The sequence below is a fragment of the Pieris rapae genome, chromosome 16, assembly GCF_905147795.1.
Source record: "Pieris rapae chromosome 16, ilPieRapa1.1, whole genome shotgun sequence".
NCBI lineage: Eukaryota > Metazoa > Arthropoda > Insecta > Lepidoptera > Pieridae > Pieris > Pieris rapae.
The window spans coordinates 4,069,591-4,096,741 of NC_059524.1; the positions used below are offsets into that span (position 1 = coordinate 4,069,591).

Below are 27,151 nucleotides of genomic sequence, written 5' to 3' on the forward strand. Positions count from 1 at the left end.
TCTGTTCTGAATAATTTATATTTCCATAGATAATTTCGTAAATAGCATATTTTGTTTTTATATTTATTAGTTGTTACATTGCGTAGCCAGGTGAATAAATAGCTAGTAAGCATTTTCTAAATATTCAGTATAGTCCATTTATAAATGAGTTCAAATCTTAAAATAAAATTGTGTAAATAAACCCGCATATAGGGAATGTCTTAAATTAAATATAAATTAAATTAGGTACAAATTATTGAGTAAACCAAATACAATAACAGTGAATCTGGTAACACTTTATTATATTTTTTCACAATATGACAGAAATAACCAGCGATTTACCTATAAAATATATTTGGATGCGAATTTATTATGTATGTTTAAATGGAATGATATTTTTTTACATAAATAAACCTAAGACCTCTGCCACACGATGTGGTAACGGTGCGGTGCGGCGTCGCACCGCAATTATTTCAAGCTATAGGGCGTTGCGGTGTCGCAATATATTTTACCCCTCCCCGCCTTGTCTCGCAGTTCACTGGCACAGCGCGCTTGCGGTGTGACGCCGCCGTGCGACATGGCATAGTTTTTTTTTTTCATTTCTAATTTATTTATTTATTTATTATTTGTTTGTACTAGTAATATGTATGTATGGCGCCGCACCGCACAGTTACCGCATCGTGTGGCCGCGCTCTAACTAGAAACTTCCCAGATACAGTAGATAATTTGAATTTTATAAGCCGGCTATTTTTTGCCCATAGATTACACATATTTGAGTATATTTATTAGGAATGTTCACTTACGTCTAACACCTATAAATATTAGTGTAAATGTTTTTGTAAATATATGTACATTTAAGTAAAAGAACCATATATTTTTTAAAATCCTAATATATCAAGAAATGTATACTTTATATAATAATTCAAGTTTTAATAACGCTTAAGAGATGTTTCCATATTAAAATGTTTAAATAGGAAAATGTCGGTCATAGGTATAAAACACCAATTCATGAAATATTTGAACTACTCATAAAAACTAAATCAGTCTAACTGCGCTTTTTTGAAGCACTATTCGTCACTTTCTGTTCAATTGTGTTTACACTGCGATGACGAGAGACAGATGATATAAAATTTAGTAAGAACTATCAATGCCTCGCGGTTTCACCATAGACATCCACTGGATATGACGACACACTTTTAATTAATAAAGAAATTAGTTTTATCAAAAGCACGGATTAAGTTAAAACAGTTTTAAGATACTGATTTAGTTTTGAATAGTCTCCAGTAACGAATAATTTAAAAGTAAACGGACCATTACAAACTGTATAAAAAATTTATCATGATTAATAAGTTTGAAAAAGCCGTACAAAATACTAATAAGTAATCATTTATACAAATAATTCGTACTAAAAACGTCGAATTAATTTCATTGTAGTGTTTATTTAAAAAGCCTCTAGAAATTATAGAAGGTTGATTTAAATAAAAACTTAAATGCATAATATTGGTCCATTTACGATAGAGCTTTTTAGTTCGTACAATTAAAGATGTTTAAAGCACAGGTCACATCATCTGTGGCTTTCTCTATGGTTTTTTCTCTTTTTTGATCTGGGCCGTTAAAACATAGGTAAAATATTTTTCTATGTAAAGTCAATTGTCATTAGTGTTTTGTGTTTTACTAACTTTAGGACCAAAGATCATGTGATCTATGCTTAAGACATCGAATATTATATACAGCACGTGATCATATTTGTGTTTTTATTTTTTTATACTTTCGCTATATACACTTAACACGTTGCTTTTGTGAAGGAAGGAACCTGTATACTAACTGTTTTATAAATTTATTTTATGTATAAAACATGGACACACGTGCTGAGCCAATTTGTTAGGAATTCATTTTACTGGTTCGAGTTTTCTTTTGATGCAAAAACCCTCTTACTTATAAATCTCTCACGTTAAAAAACACGATTTAGGTTTCTTGTCTCTTTCTGACATATAGTGTTTACGCCGTGGCGGAAAGAGACAGACTACACCAGTTAAAAATTGCAATTACTATTTTTTTTTAAAAATAAGGACAGTCTTGAATCGAATTTTGACAGACGCCATACACTAATACTCGAGAATATAATATCTTAGTGTTACAGGGAGCTGTCAAATTGATCTTTATATTGTAGATGGTGGATTCAGTTTGGCGCTCTAGATTGAGGGAGAGATTTAGAAACGAGACGTCAAATCCAATACATTTTTTTACGCATGTCAAGTCACTTTGAATCATAGAATACGTGACTAATAAATAAGAGGGTAGAGCAATATTAAATTATTTATCAGTCGACATTTTCTCTAACGAGTCTACATAAATGCAAGAACATAATTTCTGCAGGAACCTTAAAACACAACCAGATAACGTGTTATAGGACCGAGGTTTATTTTTCCATTTCACGCATAGATAATAAACCGGTATTCCCGAGAAGAGTATTCCTAAACCGATACCGGTATCCTTCGGGTTAGTTACGACTGGGATTAGAACGAGACAGGCGATCGCGAAGAGAAAGAGGAAAGGGATGGCTAGATTGACCCTGATCGGTCGGGGCATGTCGGGTTTTGTATGACGAAGCCAGAGCATTCCGACAACGGATGCACCAACAGATAGCCATAACGTTTGCGAATAGTAATTTATGAGGTCGAATACGTTGCTGGTTGTCAGCATCAGCAACGAAAATAAACACTGAAAATAATTATAAATTAATAATTATCACTTTTGTATTTACTGTTTCAATTTGCAATTATTCTTAAGCGTGCGACCGTGTACGTTGGTTGTGCGTTCGAATTACGACTGTGCTATGAATTAGCACTTTCTCCTACGGTAGAGCCAAAAATTGCGAGAAATAGGAAATAATCTACGATTTATCAGGCGCAGAAGGCTGATCAGCATTTTTCTATAGAGTATGATCCAAGAAATAGAGCCTGAGACCAAGTCCTATATATAGTGTTAATATATTAATTATTAGGTTTAATCCAGAATATCTTAGATCCTCAAAATGTTTAAACCGATTTTGAATCTATTTACTTTAATAAATTTATAAGAAATAAACAAAATATATTTAGCCATATATAGCCATTTTTGTATGGGATTGACATTACATGGTCACGTGACAAAGTAATGTCAATCCCAAACATATACAAATAAAATAAAGAAATCATAAAAAATATATAATAGTTACTATTTTGATTAGCTTCTCAGATTTTTCTAAAATATTTGTAAAAACCTTAGTTATTGAATTCTACTAATTATTGGGTTAGTGCAAGCACTGGTAGTATTTTTTATATAAGGTACATACCGTGAATATAAGTGATGGTATAGGAGTCTGTTTCTCAATATGGAAAAGCGAAAAGAACGCCGGCATATGCCCCTCTTGTGCCCCCGTTGCGAATAATCGGGCTGATGTAAAGAGAACGCCATTGACTCCTCCAAAAGTAGATAAAGCCACGAATATTGGAATCACCCAACTCCAACTACCAAATAGGCGATCGCCGAATGTCTGGAAAGGATTTTTTTTAAAAATTGAGTATACCTTTTAGAAGAAACAACAGAAATAAGCAAATATACACAAATATGACTTGTTATGGTAATTAAAATTTTATTAAATTTTTTTACATTAATAAATAGTTGTAATTTAACATGTATGAAATTTTGTGAGAAAATAAATAAAGATTATTATTATTATTTTAACAAACGCTACGTACTGCAATTTATGATAGGGACAGGAGAAACTAAAACCCCGTATTTGACAATATCATAGTAATTAAACAAATACAGGAAACATAAAAAACTTCTTAATTTCAGGTTATACCAATAATCAGAGCGCCCTCTATTGAGAAACTTCAACAACGAGTGATGTTGCCTGCGCCATCTATGTGACCATGAACGAATCATCTACAGATGGCGTTCTTCGCATAAAATATTTAAATGTTTAAACATAATATAGCGGAGTTTAAAAATGTTTCGGAGATAAGTAAATAGAAATTATAAATTTTGATAGTTTTAATTTTTATCATGAAATAGTTTCTGCGAAATTATTCGTGTTTTATTTATTTAAGATCACTTATATAACACTACAGTGCTGTAAGCCCGTAATAATAAGAATTTGGATTTTATAAATAATATATTTACTGGTAACATATATATGTATGTATATACTTTCGTCTTTTTTTTATGAAAACACATATAGGTATTATTGAGCAATTTAAGTAAAATAGTTATTGAAAATTTAACTAGGTGGCAACACTTTATATGAAGTTGGTTGTAACTAAGTGTTCTTGCTGTCATTCATCTCATTACCAAATAAAAGTTATATTTGTGCTAATTACTATCGTTTATTTGATAAAAAACCCATAATCCTTCAGGTTATGGGCCCAGTAGATTCTGCAATTGAAAGTTTTAAGAAAAATAGCAAAGAAAAAGTTACAATCGTATTGTGAAGAAATTGACAAAATAACCTCAAAATGGATTCAATGCGGTCAATAAACTTAGAAAAATTTGATGGAAATAACTTTAGGCAATGGAAATTCCAGATAAAGTGTGCCCTAAAAGCAAAAGGGATTGATATTTCAGTTCCTAAACCGGCTGGAAATAATGTTGAATGGACAAAGAATGATGGCATGGCCATGTTTATTATAACATCTTCGATGGACTTCAAACAAATAACTTTAATAGAAAATTGTGAAACTGCTAAGGAAATAATGACAAAACTTGAATCAATATACGAACAGAAGAGTGAATTATGTAAAATGTTGATCCATGAAAAGTTTTACCAGTATAAAATGTCTACAAATGACAGTGTAGCTCAACACATTTCTAAAGTGGAATCATTGGCCAAGCAGTTAAAAGAAAGTGGCGAAAGTATTAGTGAAATGGCTGTGATAACAAAAATACTTGGAACACTGCCTCATAAGTATAGATCACTCCGTCAAGCGTGGATGTCTTTGGATCCAGAGCAACAGACTCTTGTCAATCTCACTGCTCGTTTGTTAGATGAAGAAGCTAGTTTACAGTGTGAAGAAGAACAAGAAACCGCTCTTCTTGTGGCTAAGAAAGGATGTAAAAATAGCCCAAAACAAAGTGAGCTGAATAGAAATGCTAGTAATTCAAATCAAAATAAAAACAGTAAACACAGATTTGAATGTTATAATTGTGGGAAACGAGGACATTTTTCTCGAGAATGTCGTGCTCCAAAGAAATCCAAGTATAGAAAACCTCAACAGGAAGGTGCAGACTTGTTAGCGTTTAATGTAGAAACCAAATTCCATGAAGCTGAAGACAATGTGTGGATTTTAGACAGTGGTGCCTCTGCACATATGACCTATAGAAAGGAGTTCTTTGTAGAACTATTGGAATGTAACCAGAAATCATTGACATTAGGAAACAAACAATCAGTGGAAGTGGCTGGCATTGGCAAGGTGTTAATAAAGAGATGTGTCAATGGACAGTGGGAGAACAGTGAACTACATGATGTATTGTATGTTCCGAATTTGCGACGAAATCTGTTCTCAGAAGGTGTGATAATGCGTAAATCATATATCATTATCAAGAAAGACTCTGGTGCATTCATTTACAAAGGAAATGACTTGGTAATGTGTGCAACAATAACAGAAAATAATTTATACGAATTGAAAATTAAAGCTGTGGTCTCAGATACATGTAACTTAGTTCAAAGTGATCAAAATAACATTAAAATGTGGCATGAAAGACTGGGACATGTTAACCTAAAACAAATCAAGAGTATGAGTGCTGATAATGTGGTAGAAGGCTTGAAACTGAATAACAGTGATAAAACTGATTTTGTTTGTGAAGCATGTGCATATGGAAAGCAGTGCAGATTTCCATTTCACAAATCTATACGAGGAGAACTACAGCCAGGTGACCTTGTATATAGTGATGTCTGTGGACCTATGAGTCATACATCTATCCAAGGTATGAGATACTTTATATTATTTAAGGATGCTGCTACAAGTTACAGGCATGTATATTTTGTCAAACATAAAAGTGATGTGATGGACATATTCATGAAATACAATGCTTTGATCAAAAATAAGTACATGCATAGTGTCAGAATATTGCATACTGATAATGGAAGAGAGTATGTGAATAAAACCTTCAATGACTATCTCAGCAAAGAAGGTATAATTCATGAGTGTACTGCGCCATATACACCAGAACAAAATGGGCGTGCTGAAAGAGAGAACCGTACCATTGTGGAGAGTGCACGTTCAATGTTGTACGCGAGGGATGTGTCACTGGAATTATGGGCTGAGGCTGTGAATTGTGCAGTATATTTATTAAACCGGACTTCCTCCAGCCAAACTCCTAAGAAAACACCATTTGAATTATGGAACGGCATCAAACCTCATATAGGCCATGTGAAGGTGTTTGGAAGTATTGGATACGTCCATATTCCTAATCAGCTAAGAACTAAACTTGACAAAAAGAGTGAGAAAATGATACTAATTGGGTATGATAATAACAATTACAGGATGTTCAATCCAGAAACCAAAAAGGTTAAAATATCAAGAAATGTAATTTTTGAAGAACATAATGTTCCAGAGATAAGGAAGAATATTACACAAATATACATTGACGATGAAGTGAAGACATTAGGACAACAAAATCAAATGCAAGAAACAAATGTAGAGGATACTCTTGTGGAAACTTCATCATCAGAGAATGAAGATACCATGTTGAGTTGTAATAGTAATGACCCTACATATGAACCTTCTCAAGAATTAGATGATGATTTAATTCAAAGCAACATAAATTTGAGACCAAGGATTAATAGACGTTTTGAAGCAAACCTAATTGAACTGTCACTGCCACAAACGTATGCTGAAGCAATGAAAAGTCCACAAAGAAACGACTGGTTGAAAGCTATTGATGAAGAATTGCTTGCACATGAAGAGAATAATACTTGGACTCCAGTAGAGAGGTCTGGTCAACGCACGCTTACTACAAAGTGGGTTTTTGCTATAAAAAAGGATGAAAATGATCAGGTAAAACGGTTTAAAGCTCGTTTATGTGCACGCGGATTTAATCAAATAAAAGATATTGACTATCAAGAAATATTCTCTCCAACAACGAGATATGACTCTATAAGAATTATCCTTTCTATTGCAGCTAAATATAATTTAGAAATTCAACAGTTTGATGTAAAGACTGCTTTTTTGAACGGGTATTTGGAAGAGAATATTTTTATAGAAGTACCAGAAGGAATTTCATTTAAAAATGATTGTATCCTAAAACTTAATAAATCACTGTATGGACTTAAACAGGCGTCTCGTTGTTGGAATAGAAGATTCACTGAGTTTTTAATAAAATATGGTTTTGTGCAATCTCAGGCTGACAGTTGTGTTTATGTAGGTATTTTCAATGGGGTGAAAGTATTCATAATAATTTATGTTGATGATGCACTTGTAGTCTCTTCCAGTTTCTCAATGATTAAAAGAGTTATAGAATATTTGAAACAAACATTTAAAATAAAAAAATTAAAATTGAAATATTTTGTGGAATGGAAATAGAGAGAGTAAATAATTGTATCTGTATTTATCAAAGAGATTACATTGAAAAATTAATAGAGAAGTTTTGTATGACTGATTCAAATCCTGCCAGTACCCCTGCAGATGTAAATGTTGTTATTTCAAAGAAAATGGATGAAAATATTATTAATTTTCCATACAGAGAAGCTATAGGGTCCTTGTTATTTTTGATCTCTGTTTCAAGGCCTGACATTTCTTTTGCTGTAAATGTTTTGAGTAGATATGTAAACGATCCAAGTCAACAACATGTAAATGCCATTAAACGTGTTATTAGATACCTAATAAATACTAAAGATTTTTGTATATGTTATGGAGAAAGTAGTGATCTCACTGGCTATTCGGATTCAGATTTTGCAGGTGATGTAGATACGCGTAAGTCTACTACAGGTTATATTTTTAATATGAATGGGGGACCTATAACATGGTGTAGCCAGAAACAGAAGACTACTGCTCTCTCCACAACTGAAGCAGAATTTGTAGCTGCTTGTGAAGCTGCAAAAGAGATATTATGGTTACAGCAATTATTATTAGATTTAGGTGAAAATATTACATCTGTTCCATTGTATGTTGATAATCAGAGTGCAATTAAGTTAATTAGCAATCCTGTTTATCATAAGAAAACCAAACACATAGATGTGAAATTTAATTTTATAAGGGAAAAGGTTGAGTTGGGTGTAATTAAACTAAATGATATTCCTAGTAACAGTCAATTAGCAGATATGTTAACTAAAGCGTTACCAACTCAAGCTTTTATCTATTTAAGAGATCACATTTTGTTTTTCTTTTCACAACTCTAATTTCAGTAGGAGTTTATTTTTTTTATATTTGTACCTAGTTTAAATTTTAGTGGGAGTATTGAGCAATTTAAGTAAAATAGTTATTGAAAATTTAACTAGGTGGCAACACTTTATATGAAGTTGGTTGTAACTAAGTGTTCTTGCTGTCATTCATCTCATTACCAAATAAAAGTTATATTTGTGCTAATTACTATCGTTTATTTGATAAAAAACCCATAATCCTTCAGGTATCATACCTGTGCTAGATACCCGCTGTGGATTTTTAGGTTAAGGCATAATTTATCTACACTTCACTGTACTTACCTTCATCGTTCGGGAAAGTGTTAATTACGCCCATAACACAATTTGTGAACAGCCGTGTTAGAACTCACGGCCTACTAGATTTTTCTGATACGCTTAGAAGTTTAAAGAAGCGAAGATTGGCACTCACCACAGCAACAGCAGGATTCGACATCATCTCCATTTTGGTGACAACAGCGAAGTAGGCCAGGTTCGCCAGCACATAGATTATGGTCACCATTGGCATCGCGATCCATATTGCGCGAGGTAGATTTCTGAAAGGCATATTTAACAAGTCAGTAATGGCTAATGCACACCAATATACCCATTACCGATAGTTCCTAGTCACTTAGTCGATATAACTCTTAATTCATTTTCTGGAATATATTATTATGGGACCCAAAGAAACACTCGTTCGATTATATTATTTATATAAATAAACATTGAATCGAAAATATGTTGCTATTCGCTAAACTCTCAGGACCAAATCGAGTATTTTTTTATTTAAATTTATTATTACGTATACTTAACATATACGCATAATAAAGCAACAGTTATTTTATGTAATAGGAAGCTAACGGGCTCTCCTGATGTTAACTGTTGCTCACATTGCCAAAAGGCTCGCAAGAGCGTTGCCGGCCTTTGAAGACTTGCTACGCTCTTTTTTTGAAGGAGTTAGTACAAGTTATTTATAATGGAAGAAAATTCTTGTTTGTATGAGACTGATGCTTGATTAAGGTACCTGTATTACAGGTTATCAGGCAATCAACAATACAGCTAAAGAATTTTAAAAATGTTGGTACACGGCTAAATAAAATATTCGAGTACGACAGATAAAATCTCTTAGCAGCGAATGAGACAGCATTATGTTAATAATTTAATAAGGCAATTATTTTAGGTTTTTTTTGTATCACAGGAAGTAATCAGAAATAATAAATTTTGAATAATAATCACACTCTCATACTTCGAACAAAACAAAAATATCAATTGGCGTTTGAAATATGATAACGCGTAGCTGAATAAAATTCGTCTTCATTTAGCCCCATATAAAGTAATTTAATACGAACGCTAGAGAATTTTCTCAATGGAATATTCCATCAGGCCATTACTCCAGTGGGTCACTTACGAATAAAGCGTCGCTATGAATAATACATTTAATCGCTTAAGAGTATTTGATAAGGGAAAGACAAAACGGCAAGTTGAAGAAATTTCTAATATTTTCCAACACATGCTATAAATAATTGATAATATTGCTATTTTAAACATGTCTGTCAAAAATTATTCCATTAATTGAATTTAATATAGATATTTCATCTTTAAATAAAGATAACATACATATTGATTTCTGACGGATTCCTTAACATCGAATCTTAATAATTTCTTTTCTTGGTTAATGACGCGAATCAAAAAACTTTTTTTTTTCTTAATTTTTATTCTTTTTGTGGTTTGTCGTTACTTATTTCTGTGTTTTTTATGCTATAAAGCATTATGAGATTAACGAGATTCATTTAATATATATAAAAAAGTTCTAAGTCTGTGATGGTAATTAAACTCTTTTCAAACGACTAGATTTTGATGAATTTTTTTGTGTGTTAAATTAGATAGAGAATCTTTATTTTTTTACTCAGATTTTTTTATACCTAAGACGTGTGTACAAGGCAACAACTGAGAGCTCCGATAGTAAATATAAAATCCTACTGCTACCCGTACTTAAATACGATTATCTTTAAAATCAACTCCCTACTTAACTATAGTTGTGGAAAGAGAGCAAATAACTCCTTACTTACAAGACTCAAGAAAACTCCATTAGAAGGTTTGTTTGATTAACTCTTGGGGAAGACTGGAGTCTTTTCTCTTCGTATTTACTTAAAGATTTATTTCACTATTATATTGCTCCTATTGGACACGCACGAAACACTAGCGGAATGTAGACTACTGGACAAATTTGCGTGATTTTACATAAAAACTAAGTAAATCAGGGGCGCTACAACCTCTTTAGGTCTTGGCCTCAGATTTTTGAATCTGTTTCATGATCATTTTTAAATCTAATAGGCAAGTAGGTGATCACCCTCCAGTGCCTGACACACGTCGTTGACTTTTTCGGTCTAAGACATGTCGGTTTTCTCACGATGTTTTCCTTCACCGTTCGAGCAAATGTTAAATACGCACATAGAAAGAAACTCCATTGGTGCACAGCCGGGGATCGAACCTACAACCGCAGGTATGAGAGTCGCACGCTGAAGCCACTAGGCATCGTGATTTTATATGATACAACAATACAATAGCGTTGTCGTTTTAAAAAGTTTCATCATTACGAGATTCTGAAGTGAATAAAGTGAAATATAAAAGTTAATAAATTAATATTCATTAATTCGTAACCAATTGCGAACCGACTATTTATTAAAGAAATAATAAAAGTATAGATCTTGACTTGTTGAGTAGGATTGTCCCAGTAGTTTTAGAGTGTGTCTTTCATCTCTGAGTAGTCGTAGGTTCGATCTCCGGAAACCAACGGACCTTATGTCTACGTGCTAATGAAACACTAGCTCGTACGGGGAAGGAAAACATCGTCACGAAACCAACATGCCTTAGAAGCGCGTTGACAAAAAATTAAGTTTCTCATGTAAAAATATTTACATGAGAAACTTAATATTAATATGTATATATATACGAGCGAGATACACGTCGCCATAAGCCGTCTTAATTTTAGTCAACAACATTCTAACATGAATCTTTACTGCCTTTTTGAATTTGTCAAACACTCCAATATTGCGAATTTGAGATGGTAATTGAGTAAATAATCGCACACCCTCATGCCTAATAGATTTTTTCAAATAATTTGTACGCAGCTTCGGCAAGATATTTTATAATATACATAAAATTTTTATAACAAAAATGTTATGTTCTATGATAAAATTATATCTTTAAAAAACATTTTTAACTCATATCGAAGAACGTGTTTCTAAGTAATCCTGCTTATTACTGCAACAACTTACGATTCAAGTTTTATCTTGGAAGTAAGGATGACATTCAAAGTCGACCTTGCTCTAAGTACAACCATCCAAATGATTGTTTTAATATTCTTAGCTAATTCAAGATAAACCTAAATGAAAATTAAAGGTATAACATTTTAGAACTAAGTTATTTTCGGTTTTTATCTTCGAAGTCGAGAAAAGCCTCCTTTACCGTAAAACAGACTAAATTTTTAACCATTTATCATGCTTAATAACGTCATTTCATTGTTAATACAAAGACAAGTACATTGGTATGTAATTGTAGCGATAGCTTTTGCTATAAATTAGAACGATGTCGCATATCCTGAAACCCTCTAGCGGAGTTTTTCTTAAAGAACAGGAGGCAAGCAGGCAGCCAGCTGACCTGATATGATACCGAGCCTTAAGTGCCCATCGAGATTCTCTATGCCAGAAGGATCGCAAGTGCGTTGCCGGCTTTTTAAGATTTTTTTATCTTTTCTTGAATTGAGTTATTTCGACCGCTGATATACATCTTCTCGTTCTAAGCCACTAGATGTTGAGATGAGTCGAGATGATAGATGGGTCGAGTATCCTTCAGACGAGACGAAGCCTTCTTCCTCCTCAAAGTGAAGCAGAAAATGTGTTGTGACAAGTATGTGTTTTATGAACATTTTTTTATGAATTAAACTTATCGAGTCGTCGCATTGTGTTTCGGCGATTGCGTCACGAATTAGACTATTTATTATGAAATACCGAGGTAAGCGACCACACAATTGTGCTTGACATAAGCCCATATAGATTTTATTTATTACAGAAATCACAAGTACCTAATATGGTATAGCAATGATTATTATATTCCAATCGTTTTTCCATTCATTCACTATTTCTGTTTCTACCACTACAAGATATTCCTTACATAAATTGACGCGACTATAACACGAGTACATTCTGCGAATTTAAGAAACTGAGAAACATTGAGGTGAATGGAAGTTGTAAGGTCTCTCGATGACCACGATTGTTGCAGAACAAATTGTAATACATTCGCATTTATATTCGTCAAAGAAGTTTTGTAGGGTACTAAACAATTAATTAAAAACACCAATATCGCTATTATCAGGCCTGACACACGCCGTCGATTTTTTAAATCATCATGCCGTTTTCCCTCACTTTATAGATTGATTTCACTGTATGAGCATTTTTTTTAAGCGAATTAGACAGAAAGTCTATTGGTGCACAGTCCATTCGAACAACCTCAAAGATGAGTCACACGCTGTTAATAGGCCCACGAGGCTGGAAACAATTACTATAGCTCCTTAAATATAGTATAGATACATAGCAAGATACACAGATAAAATGTGGACTTTTAAGACCGTTTAACTGTACCGAAAGGACAAAGGGGAAGGAAAAGAGGGCGCCCAAAGTTGGATAGAAGAAATAAAAGCGGTAGCATGAAGGGAATGGAGAAAGAAATCCAGAGGCAGTTGGAAGAAATTGGAGCAAGATCGACGATACTGAACGTAGCTAGAATATATATGTGTAGGATAACAAGTTTGTAATGTAATATAATCTATGACTTGTATATCATTATTGGAAATAAAATTAGATTTATTATTATTGTTATAAATATAGTTTAGTTTAGTTACAATACAATTGCATTTTCATATTTATATATAATAAAAACATTAATTTTAAAAAAGGTGTAATATTATTTTTACTAAAAACTGTATATAAGTAATTTTCGCTTTGCAAAGAGTTGTATAATTGAACTAGTAAACAGAGTTCCCTATAGCAAAGCCAATCATTATTTTAAATATATTAAAAAAAAATATGAGAAATTTGAAAGAAGAAAAATTGATACTTTGTGAGCTATATATTCATTTAGCAGATGCAATGCATAATGCATTCTTGGGATGTAGTGATGCCTTAACAGTAGTATTAGCAGAAAGTCGAAAACTAAATCTGTATGAAAATTTACGACACGCCCTGTAATTTTACCACACTGTAAAATGAACCACATCCGTGCGGATATCTTCGAGTAATCTTATGTCTTTAAACGAGTAATTCTTGTATATATATATAATTGGAACATCGGAATCGGCTCCAACGATTTTCATGAAATTTAGTATTCGGGGCGTTCGGTAGCGATAGATCGATCTAGCTAGGAATCATTTCTAGAAAATGTAATTTTATTCTGTCGGTAAGATCGAAAATTAATATTCATATTTCATCATTTTATTAGTATGTAATTCGTTCTTAAATATAATTTCCAAAAGAACACAATTCATAAAAAAATAAAAATACCGAGCAAAGTGGTCATCCAGGTACTTTAATTAAATAATAATAACGGACTGAAAACTTACTTATACGGATCCTGCAGCTCTTCAGTGACGAAATTCAAATAATTCCAGCCGCCAAAAGCGAAGAGGCCGGAGTAGAACGCCAAAGCAATATCTCCAGCACCATATTTGCCTTCGAAGGGATTCTGAAAGTTCTCCGAGTGCCCTGAAATACGACCAAAAATGTATAAGGATTTAGGATTAGATTTATTTTATTTACTAATTACCGCCATTTAGCGTTAAGTTCTGCTTCCGTACGTCAAAAATATATTAGGGTTGGACATTCGGAAGTCATAGTAATTTAGACATTTATTTTCAGTCTACTTTTAGTTATAATAGATCTTTATTAAGTTTTTGATCTACTATTATTTCCGTATTTTAATACGACATGTGCTTTTCCTTGGGATTTGACATCCGTTGGTTATTAGGAACTACGTTAACCTTGTAGTGAAGCGTGTTACGCTCCAACTTCAGCGGACCTTCAAACCTAACTTGTGCAACATATTATTAATTTTTTCATCGGCGAACTTGTTCGTACAGTATAGAAAAACACCGCGAGAACACCGACATACTAGACCCAAAACGCAAGAATTATCCTTTAAACCTTTAACCAGGTGCCGAAATGTGTCAGCCCTATAAAATTGTTGATCCAATTTGTAAGCAAAAGTTACATCTCAAACGCCATATGTTCCTATAACAAAACGATTGTTTAAATACGAAGAATTCTCTTCGTTATGATCACTTGTAGTAATTCTGTAGGTTGAAAAGCAAACCCAACCAAATAATACTTTTAATCAAATTAACGTCTCAGCAACTGAAATTGATTTGACATCTATGTTACCAATAATGTCATTTGAATCATCTGCATCATTGGCATTCCTTCAAAAAGCACCTTTCAACTTTTCGCAGTCGGTAAATAATGGGCGCACTGAGAACTAGATTGAGATGTTATAATCACTTCCTATTTGTCGATTCATGTTTAGACCTAGATTTATCTAGGCTAAGGACAGTTAGTACAAACATTAAAATGCGATAAAAATTAGGTCAGTCAGCGTGCTTTATCAGCACATATAAAATCAATCTTGTTTGGTAGAAATATTATCATTTTTGTAAAACAAGTTGAAGTTGCAGCGAGTTGTCAATAATTGCAAAACATTTATATGTATGAGTTTATTACACAAATATTTGAAGAATATTCTTATATTTGAGAATAACATTGGAACTGGCTGCAATGCAGGCTTACTATAAAGTTAGAGATTATCTAGTTCATAAAAAGGCCTGGGACTAATGCTGGGCAGGTTAATTCTAATTAATTTGCTATATTTGTTTTAATAATACTGTTTGGCCCAGAAAAAAAGGGGTAAGTAAATGGAGAGGTGGTGATTGAATTAAAACGATAGGGGGAGAACATTGGACTTTTACTTCGAGAAGGACTTTACCCCTGGAGAGGTCCTTATAACTGCAAATTGACTGTGTTTAAGTTTTTAAATTTTTTTTTTATTGTTGGTGTGGTTATTGATTTTCTTATTTCGTGATTACGTCAACACTAATTATTTACTTTTTGCACATATTACCCACACATGTCTCTGCATAAAAACAAAATGCATTTCCGAGGATTCTTGCACAAAATTATATGCTTATTTTTGATTGTTTACTTTGCTGCCAAGACGAGGAGAGTATAAATTGCAGTAAATCTGCTGAAGGAATAATTGATCTTTTTTATTACTTATTTATATATTTATTTTGAAAAGGTTTAAGAAAATTATCTTAAGAGAAACTTATTCATAAAAACACATAAGTCTTTTTGCAACTAATGTCGGTACTTATCTCTCTCTTTTCATCACATTTTTTATTAAATATCACATGAAAAATAGAGACGAAACAGAACCTCAGTTAAAAATGCAAAAACACTTTGCTTATAGTGCTTATTAAAAGATTTAGAATAAACACAACAATTGTTGGTACTTTACAGCGAACACAGTCACAGGTTAAAAAACCGAGTAAAATAAATAAATCAGTGGCACTACAACCTGTTTTAGGTCTTGGCCTCAGATTTCTGAATCTGTTTCATGATTATTTTTAAGATCTAGTAGGCAAGTAATAGCATAGCCTGACGGCACCGGAGGCTGATCACCTAAAAGTCGACTACGTGTGTTAACACGTCGTTGATTTTTTGGGTCTGACTCATGTCGGTTTCCTCACGATGTTTTACTTCACCCTTCGAGCAAATGTTAAATGCGCATATAGAAAGAAAGTCCATTGGTGCCCAGACAGGGATTGAACCTACGACCTCAGGTATGAGAGTCGCAGGCTGAAGCCACTAGGCCAAGACTGCTTAATTAAAAAATCGAGTAAGTAGTTTCCTTTTAAAGCGGCTTAGTCTTGCTAACAAGAGATAATTTTACAAACGTTTATTAAATTTGTTTTACAAAATCCAGTGCGTGTTATATTATACACGTGTTTTTATTTAAATCGGTAATATTTTATATAATAATTATCTATCCAGGAATTTCTATTGCAAATAATTACCTACTGAACTCGACGCAGAAATGTCCCCAATCTTCAAGATATGCAAATTAATTATTAAAACCTTAAACACTATTAAATTTATTTTGTAAGCCAAAAACTCACCAATGCCAATATAATAAATTCCAGATATGATGATAACAATAAGAGCCAACAGCTTCGATGTGGTGAAGACATCCTGGATACGCATGGTCCAACGAACACTAATACAATTTATTGCTGTCAGTATACCTGAAAAAAAACCATCGTCTTCAATGACTGGTGTTTTTTTTATAGAACGAGCAAACGAGCTGCAAGCTCACGCTAATGTTAAGAGACACTCTCGATGTCAGCGTGCTCGCGAGTGCGTAGCCGGTCTTTTAGGCAGGCATATCTTTATTTTGATATACAGCTGTACGTGCTCAATGGAAGTATAGGGCTGTCCAAAGGCTGTCGTATTAGAAGCTATTCGTTAAAAAACGTAATTCAATATTGTTCGTTTCACGTCACGGCCCACTATCAATGTAATAGACTTAGTTTTGATATCAATATTTGTATTTAATTTGCATAACTAGCAGTGAATATTTAAACATGTTTTCTTAACGTACCAACCACATTAATAACTCATTACATCAAATTGCAACTTTACTTAATAAATGAAAGCCAAGTCTATTAGCTTAATAACGTAGTCGTTTGTTCTAGATAGTTCTAACTTTCCCTGAGAAAATTAATAGGCTTTCTATTGAAAACAGGAAACTATTGTATCTCAATATCGCGCGGGAACGGCTCCTTTGAACGATCGGAAATTAGGTTAAGTGGAAGTTTCCTGCGAAGACGCATTTATGTAATATTAGGTGTCGGTCTTACTGCATTAAGGAACATATTAAGGAAAATGTTTTTTTTTTAATATAGTGTACAGATCAGTTATGTATAGAGACGGAAATGAAACGTTTAATGTTTAAACCAATTCGACTTAGGGTCCTTCAAGAAAAGAGCGTACAAATTCTGGAAAGGCCGGCAACGCCATCGCGAGCCCTCTGGCATCGAGAGTGTCCATGGGCGGCGGAATCACTTAACATCAGGTTAAGTGATACCGCAGCCCGTTTGCCCCCTGTTCTATAAAAAAAAAATGAAAATGTTGCTAGGAATATAGGTGAATGGGGACGACACAATAATTAATATCCAACTTATTGGAACTTTGCGAAACATGGTTAGTAAGTAGTTTACACCAAAATAACAGGCTGTACAGTCATTAATGATGACTGAATTTTTAAATAAATATCACTTGGAGACAAAATAACAGATTTTTAATTTGTTGCCGTAATTGAAATTTTCGTTTTCAAACTACATATAATTTTAATGTATTTAAATTTACACGCATTAATGAAAATTTACATGTTATCGGTACATATCAGAAATTCTAAACACCTATCGTTCTAAAAACAAATAGATTGCTTAATATACAGTTAAATTATTCAAGTAACCACAGTTAAACAATTTTACATTTAAATTAGGAATATTAACAGGTACGAATGATTTCGAATGGAATATTTTATTAGGTCAACGTACTTTATTACTGTAAAGTGTAAACCGGTATGAAAAGCCAGTATTTACTAACCAATTGGCCTTGAAGGACCTCAGTAAGTATTTATCAAAACCCATGAGCAAAATATAATTTTGGATGCTGTCTTGTACTTGTACCGTGTGGCCATGTGGCAGTCACAATTATATGGCCGTTTTGTTGATAACTTTTTTGTTGGCAAGACATATATTTTCCCTATACAGGCACATACAAAATTTGGTTGTTTATCAAAGTTACACGTGTTGGAGATAAAATCATTGTGGGGCAATTGATGTGTCTCAAAATGTTCAAGCACTTATGAAGCGTTTTCGTTTTTAGGAGGTACTTTTATAGACAAAAGCAGGATTATGGTGTGGAAAGAAGTGTTAGTGCTTTACTTTGTAAAATTTCTCACAACTGAGGGTTTTTATGATCTTTAGCTGCGCGAGTTTAAGTGAACCAATTCGACTTAGCTTCAAAAAAAAAATCAAAATATCTTTATTCATATAGGTAAACAAGTACACTTATGAATGTCAAAAAAATTAAATTGATTGTGAATTTACATTTACTACCAGTTCGCAAGTCAAGGGGGTAAAGCGGGCAAGAAGAACTGGCAACAATCTTCAATCGCCAAGTTTTTAATACCCAATTTTTTATTTGTAAATATAAATATATTTACAACAATATATCAACTACATCACCTAATAGATAAAAATATATCTAATAACTAACCTTAAAATTTAATTATTAAAAAATATTATTAAAAGGAGTCCCTTTAGGCAAGGTTCCGAAGATACTAGCAGCGTTCCCCCTTTGAATAGCCAGACTAATTCATATCTATCTATATATATATAAAAGAAAGTCGTGTTAGTTACACCACTTATAACTCAAGAACGAAAGAACAGATTTGAGTGAAAATTGGTATGGAGGTAGCTTAGAGCCAGGAGACGGACATAGGATACTTTTTATCCCGTTCGACAGCGTTCCCGTGGGACTTGACATGAAACGTCAGTTACTATAAAAAGTGGTATAACAAATAAGAATCAGACTTGGAATAATAAAACGCAAATGATAGCTATGTAATTGACGTATAATGACAGCTATGTAATGACGTATATATGACAATTTGATATTTGTAAGAAATCAATATTCAAAATATTTCTATTAAATAAATACGTTTAATTATTTTTACAATTTAATTATAATGATAGTGCTATTGCCCATTCGTATAAACAGTGAAGAGAACTATAAAACTCGGTATTGTCGTATGTATACAGTTCATCCAAAGAATGATGAATGTTTCTATTTGTTGTTGTTGTCGTATGACGCATTTAATCGAGTATTGGAACGGGAACGTGAATATGATCACCAGGAATTAGATTTAGTAGTTCAAACGAATGTACCCCTGTTGAAATACCAACAAAAGGAAGTTTATGATACTTTAATGAAGGCAAACGATGATGAAAATGGTGGTTTATATTTCCTAGATGCCCTTGGTGGAACTGGCAAGACATTCCTGATGTCATTAGTTTTAGCAACTGTTCGGGCGAGATCCAACATAGCGGTTGCAGTTGCTTCTTCTGAAATAGCAGCCACATTGTTAGAAGGATGCCGTACGGCTCATTCAGAATTAAAATTACCGTTAAATCTTCAAACTATTGGAGAACCAACGTGTCATATTGCAAAACACTCAGCAATGGCCAAAGTTTTAGCGGCATCGAAAATCATCATCTGGGACGAATGCACAATGGCGCATAAACGTGCATTGGAAGCACTTAACCGAACATTAAAAGATTTACGCAATGAATCGAGATGTTTTGGAGGAGCAATGATTTTACTGTCTGGCGATTTCCGCCAAATACTGCCAGTAATTCCAAGATCTACGGCTGTCGACGAAATAAACGCTTGCCTCAAATCGTCAAATCTATGGCGCTATGTGACGAAACTGCAGCTGACAACAAACATGAGAGTTACATTGCTTACTGATAAAAAAGAAGAAAAAGAATAAAGATGTAGATGACCTGAACTACATAATGGTATGCGTTTGGTGGTTAGAAAATTGAAGAACAATGTAATTTACGCTACGATAATGATAGGAAAATTCAAAGGTGAGGAAGTTCTTATTCCGAGGATCCCGATGATCCCAACCGATATGCCGTTTGAATTTAAAAGACTTCAATTTCCGATACATCTTGCATTTGCCATGACCATCAACAAATCACAAGGCCAATCCTTAAAAGTTTGTGGTTTAAATCTAGAACATTCATGTTTTTCCCATGGTCAATTATACGTGGCATGTTCACGGGTCGGAAGACCATCAGCGTTGTTTGTTTTTGCGCCTGATAATAAAACAAAAAATGAAAAAATGTGTATCACAAGGTACTTAAGTGAAGAGCAACCTATGTACTAAAATACAGAAATAATAATGAATGATTAATGTAGGTATTTAATTTTTTTGTATTTTTTCCAATAAAAAAACCCAAACTGCTTATTTATTGCCATTAAGGCGGAACAAAGTTCGCCAGGTCAGCTAGTTTGTAAATAAATATGAATCGCAAAATATGGTACTTAGTGCAAAACTAGACTGGACTGCGAGTATTTTTTTAGAATTCATTCCGTGAACTCTGAGGACACAAATTGGATTTCTTTTTTATTTAGTCCTTCGATTTTTAATCCGGAAAAACGAACAGTGTCTATGGTATGTCTATGTAGCTACTAAAAAGGTGGGCTAAGTAAAGAAAAAACAGATTAAGGAGAAACGAAGTACGCGGAGGCAGCTTGTATTTGTAACATACATAATTATTCCAGAAAATTGCGTTGCATACTTCGCCCACGTATGTGACTCATAGTTCATGTATGTCTAAATTATTTATGAGTATCCTTTAATGATCCTTAACAACCAAACATAACGACAATTTAATTACACTCAGATATGTGGCGTCATCTGACCGATTCTCTTGGATGTGTTCTATAATCGACGTCACAAATAAGGGCCATATTAGATTACTTAGGTTTATATTCTACAGGATTAAATCTTAGACTATCCAAAGAATATCGAATCTTTGCTATTTTAGCAACACAGAATTTACGATCTACTGGGCTGGTCTATTTTTATGCAATTCCGATTCCAACCTTCATAAATATATGCATTACTCGAGAATGAAATAACGCAAAAAAGAGTTAGTTATATATAGTTGGGCATCGGCATAATTCACGTTGTATCTGTTCTACAAACATTTATGCCAAGTACAAACAATATTATGTCCTCGTCACACAGTGTAATTGTAATGAAACTAATTATAATACATTTACATAATTAAAAAGTTTATTAAATTCTTCCTAATACGTCATTAAGAAGAGTGATAACCTTAAGGTTTATAACACTGTTATCTAAGATGTTCTAAAATTAATATTGTTTTTAAGTTCGCAATCCGACGCATCTATCGTCATTATGTTTAAGAAAGTAAGTATTATTAGTAGTACATATTATTTTTTAAATTTCGAATATTTTCAAACGGATACACCAGAACACTTACACAAACACACCGCCGCCAGAAGCTTCACCGCGTTTTCCGGCGGTTCACATTCAGGGTAGAAAGGCTTCACCACATAATTCCCAAAGGTCAGGGCAACAATCGCCTGCGTCGTGGGCCTAATTATAAGTAGCGCAATCCACATTCTAAGAAAGGCCGGTAAAGGCCCGAAGGCCGTGTAAATATAGGCGTAGTCACCGCCAGATCTCGCTATAGAAGTCCCCAACTCCGCATAACATAGTGCACCTAATGTTGATAAAAGACCACAGATCAGCCATATTAGGAGTGATGCCGCTACCGACCTGTAAGAGATAAAATAGATAAGTTTGAAAGTTATTATTGTTTTACAGATATAAAACTCGTGACCTCGTGAAGATACTGTATCATTTTAATTCTTATTCCATGCAGTAAAATTTAAGTAAAATCAGTGTTAAAGTTATTTAGCTAACGATTCTCAAATATGATAAGCCTCCAAGCGGTAGGAGCGCTGGTACTCTGTAGCTTTTATAGAATTTTATATGGAATGTTGATATAATCGCTGCCGATTTCAAGTTGGGATCGCGCGGTACAAACCTCAATATAGGGACGGCAATCACTCACGCTATTAAGAGAGTAAGAGTTTGCAATGATGAAGAGGTATTCGCCGAAACGGAAGCCTACTTTGAAGTTAAAGACAAATCGTACTACAAAAATGGTATCGAACAATTGTTTAACCGTTATAATAATCAAACTCTACCCAAAATACAATATTCTATTTTAGTCTACGAATTTTTTAGCCCACCTAATATTAATATTTCATATTAACATTGCACTTGTAGAGTCTATTATATAGTACTGTATCCTACATTTAATAATAATTTCTAGGAAATATCTATACCTACCAGTAATTAATTCCGATATCTTGATTAGTCATAACATAAATGTTATAAATTCGAAATATAATATTCAATAACAATGACATGTTTTTAATTAAGTTTTATTGAACTTTTTAGAAGCGATAAGACACAAATATATTTAAAATTATGATAATAATAGCAGAGAAGCAGTGTTCGTATGTTTGTATTACTAAAGGAATTGTAAAATATTTATATAGATATTTAGAGTATATCATATGTATTACTTAATCAGGTTTTGACAATTAAGATTAAACCTATTTTATTTAAGTTCGTGATGATAGTATTTTATCTATCTAGACACGTGTGTGCCACCTTTCAGCATTTAGGTCTCAAGGGCATTATTACACTTGCTCTACTTAGCCCTACTATAGAGAATTCTTACGTCATCTGTAGTAGGACTACAGATATGTTAAAGTGTTAATGTGAATTCTAGAAAAAAAAAATACAAAATCTAATTTAATTAAATTTAGTTACCACCAAATGTTTATAAAATAAGTCAGTGGCGCTACAATCTATTTAGGTCTTGGCCACACATTTCTGAATCTATTCCATGATCATTTTAAAAATCTGATAGGCAAGTAGGTGATCAGCCTCCAGTGCCTGACACACATCGTCGACATTTTGGGTCTAAGACATGTCAGTTTCCTCACGATGTTTTCCTTCACCGTTCGAGCAAATGTTAAATGCGCACATAGAAAGAAAGTCCATTGGTGCACAGCCGGGGATCGAACCTACAACCTTAGGTATGAGTCGCACGCTGCTAGCCAACACTGCTGCACCAAATGTTTATAGCAATACATATTTTAAATCTGAATCGAAGAAAATAATTGTAATTTTTAATAAATCGAATGATAATTGAATTTAATAAAACATTTTATTTTGTTTAGGCACGTACAACCCAATTACAAATCTTTATTTTTTTCGCATTTTGCTGACCATAATTACTCGGCGAATAAATAATGTAAATAATTATTAGCAGTTAAAGAAATTTTGTTTGATGACATATATAAATCTTTATTTATTTAACTATTTATTGGTAAGTCACAGCTTACATATAAATCAAAGCTAAAAAAGGATTACAGCATATGTTTAATAATTAACTTCTACCACTTCGCAATATTCCTACATTTTTAACTGTTGAAATAAAGTATTTATTCGCTTAAACTTTATATTACGTGTGTAGTAAATCACAACATGCTTTATACTTAATAACTAGTACAATCAGAATTTGGACAAAAATAAATATATGATTTAATGAACGAGAAATACAAATTAAAACTATTAAAAAAAAGAAACTTTACGACTAATAATTAGCCTGTTGAGGTGTGTATAATGTGTGGGATCATGGGTGCGTTATGATCTAAGTAGATAAAATATGTAAAGGAAGCGAAGTATCTTTCATCAACGTCTTATCGAAAGTACTTATCTATTCCGTTCACGTGAGTAGTGTATCTTAACTATTTTTAGATTATATTTCAGAAAATGAAGTTTAACTTAATATTTTTATTTTTTTCTTGCTGCGGATGGCCCATTTATTCTCCCAAACAGGTATACTAGATTTAATATAAAACAAAAGCCATCTACATACTACATCTACTGAATACTTGCCATGTACGTATCTAAGTAGGTATACAATACATAGCTTTTGTGTAAATCGGTAACAAAATAAATTTTGTGTAGGTTTCAAGAACCTGGTGATAACAGGCTATGCAACCTTCTCGGAAAATCTCAGAGAGGAATCTCAGTAACGAACAATACTTTAAGACACACCCATTATTTCAAAATGCCGTAACACTATCTTATAAGATTAATTAACATCGTCAAATTTAATATCAGTTTCGATTTCAGCCTTGGCCCTGTTGCCAAGTGAATCGGAGTGCGTTCACCGCTAGCAAGTGGTCTCAACTAACAACTAATATACAATTGCGACAAACATTCATAATTTCAGAGACTATGTAAACCTCAATTAAAAATATAACATAAAACTGGCTGGAAATATATCCGCAGTTTTTTGTTAATTACGTCTGCCAGCATTAAAGAGGCACTACAGCCAATCTCATTAAGTTTATTCTAGTATTCTATTTTTGAATTATTATTATGTATTTAAGTTTATTCTTTATTTTAAAAATGTCCCTAATTACGGCTTCACTTTATAAATATATAAAACATAACACTATTTTTAAATTAAATGCCGTGGCCGCGTAGTATATATAGATACATATATCTGTTCATGAACGAGATAAATAAAACTCAAAAACTACCAAACCGATTTCTGAATAATTTACAGCAATTATTGTGATTATTCCTGAGAAAGAGTTAGGTGTATTTTATGCTATATATACAATTTATTTCATTATAATTAATAAGGCGGAACGAAAGAAACCTTAAGATATTTTTATTTTAAGTTTTCTACGAAAATATGCATTTGTTACGTATTTATTATCGTCGATGAAATTCTATATAAATTGCGCTTAACTTGAGAAATTATTAGTAAAATATTATGTAGTTACCGGGAAGCCATACGTTTATCGCAAACAGACGCATTCCTATGCAACAAGATATCAAAACCAATATTGCCTTGACCAGTTGAGATCATACAAAATATACGACAGCAAAATACAAGACAAAATTAATAACCTAACTATAATTAATACATTCAGAAAATAACGTTCTTATTAGAAAGAATTATAATATACTTTAATTTCTTTGATACGTTGCTATTGCTTTATAATATATTATTAATTGTGACCCGTAAGAAAGATGGCTACAATAATGAATTTTATTTAAGTTATTCAGCGAAGTGAAACCAGCTCCAAATAAACACGAGACAGAAAAATGCTAAAAGGATTTGAGTTATTTTTACGTATTCGTTACGATAAGGATTATTATTTATGTCAACATCAAGACTATAGGACTGTTCAGCATTCAGGTCCGTTTTAACCGTGTTAATTATGAAGTTTTGCGATGACCAAAAATATTTTATGTTTTAACGAATAATGTCTAAGCGTATTATTTTTGTATTATTTGCATAACAAATACAAATTTTACTTTTACGTTAAGTAATTTTTTATTTAAACGTTTATAATGTAGCTATTCATTGAAATCGCTAGTTCACATTGTAGTATTTATCAATCGTATCACAATAATTATTTACCCGTAGAAAGGGTGTTAACTGTAAGCTGTTTGATGCGATAATTGTTCGTGCTCAATCTATTGCGTACATTAAGGTACTCTTTATTCGACAAAGTATGTATTAATGAAAGAACACAATCCATGAATGAACTTAGCCCTTTATCGACGAATTTTAAAATGCATCTAAACAGTTTTTTTTAATTGGTATTCATTTACAACATAATTTATTAAATCTCTCACCAAATTTAACTCTCAGATTTTAATAAAAATAACAAATCCTTATAATTATTATTAAGTTACGTCACTTAGTTTATTGGCGGGAAACTATTAGCATACATACCCAGTATAGGAGTAAACACCGGTGGGAGATATAAAAATTCCAGACCCTATAATCGTTCCAATAATAATTCCTACGCCATTAAAAAGCGTAATTTTACGTTTCAATGTCACTGTTCCGTCTTCCGTTTGGATTTCTTCGCCCATACCGCAAAAATCAATCACCGACGCCGGTAAACACAACAACACACGTGGCCGCGTGACAAATTCGCGGTAAATTTCAATATGTTGTAGAATATTTAATGGAACATTCGCAACATCGTAATTATTTAATGAAACTTTTACACAAATAAGTTACTTTCCGTTAGCATTTTTACGATCGACTAAACAAGAACGAAAAAAACGCTTGACGTCAATGTAGGAATACGACAAGAATATGAACTGCGAGCAAACGCGGTCTACTCGGCGCATGTGCGCTAACTGGAGAATTCAGAATACTGAATTGTAAAGTGAACACACCGACCAAATGTCAGCTGTCGAGGAACGGAATAAGCTTGTAACAAGGACAAACATATGGGTCCTAACTAGCACAAAAGAGATGCTATATACGTGCAAAAGTTGAGCTTATGAAATTGGCCTACGGCCTTTTATTTAAAGTAAGATTTTCTTTTCTTCCCCTTTAAATATAGCGTCAATTATTTTCAATTATTAAAAGCTGTACTGATTATCTGATCGCAATAATAAAATAAAAAAATTCAAATTTTTTAAGTGTATTTTGTACTTGCTGTCGTTAACATTATTTTTTTGTATAAAAAAATTGAACATGTCCCGAATGTCATGCCGGATTATTTTAGATAACTATTTAAGAGCTATTTTAGAAGCAGTAATAGATTTAAATTTACTTACCCAAATTGTTATTTTAATATCTCATAGTATAGTAAATAACAAACAAATTAATTATTTATAAAAATCATTAATACTTATATGATGTAATAGGAATAGAGCGTTGCGTCATTTTCTTTCATTACCCGCAATTTTCTACTGCCTATGTTGGTACACTGATAAATTATCCTCCTATAGTTAAGGAAATATGAGGCATAATTGCATACCTATATATTGGTTAACAAGAAAATTAATCTATACACTCATACAAGGAAACATTTGCTTATAATATACAAACTATATTTCCAAATATTCTTTTCTATTTTCAATGAAACGACTACGAATATTTTTTTAACATTTCTGTTAATTTTAAAACATGCATAAAATATATACGTTGTTTATGTTTCTTCGCTTACT

The 27,151-nt window shown here is 32.8% G+C and overlaps 1 protein-coding gene across 1 annotated transcript; it reads right to left on the reverse strand.

Moving 5' to 3' along the window:
* Nucleotides 1–26,333, reverse strand: LOC111000360 (large neutral amino acids transporter small subunit 2). The gene is made up of 7 exons (XM_022269763.2): nt 25,917–26,333; nt 21,552–21,850; nt 16,581–16,706; nt 13,974–14,115; nt 8,790–8,913; nt 3,314–3,514; nt 1–2,700 (listed from the first exon to the last, which is right to left on the reverse strand). The coding sequence occupies exons 1-7, from the start codon at nt 26,057–26,059 to the stop codon at nt 2,293–2,295; spliced, it is 1,443 nt and encodes a 480-aa protein (XP_022125455.1). The 5' UTR covers nt 26,060–26,333; the 3' UTR covers nt 1–2,292.
* Between the last annotated feature and the right edge of the window lie 818 nt (nt 26,334–27,151).

Coding starts and splice junctions, on each gene's coding strand:
- LOC111000360 (XM_022269763.2), bottom strand. CDS start 26,059: ATGGGCGAAGAAATCCAAACGGAAGACGGAACAGTGACATTGAAACGT. Junction 21,851..25,916: donor GGTGTTTACTCCTATACTGG/GTATGTATGCTA, acceptor TATCTCTTACAG/GTCGGTAGCGGCATCACTCC. Junction 3,515..8,789: donor CGAATCCTGCTGTTGCTGTG/GTGAGTGCCAAT, acceptor AATCCTTTCCAG/ACATTCGGCGATCGCCTATT.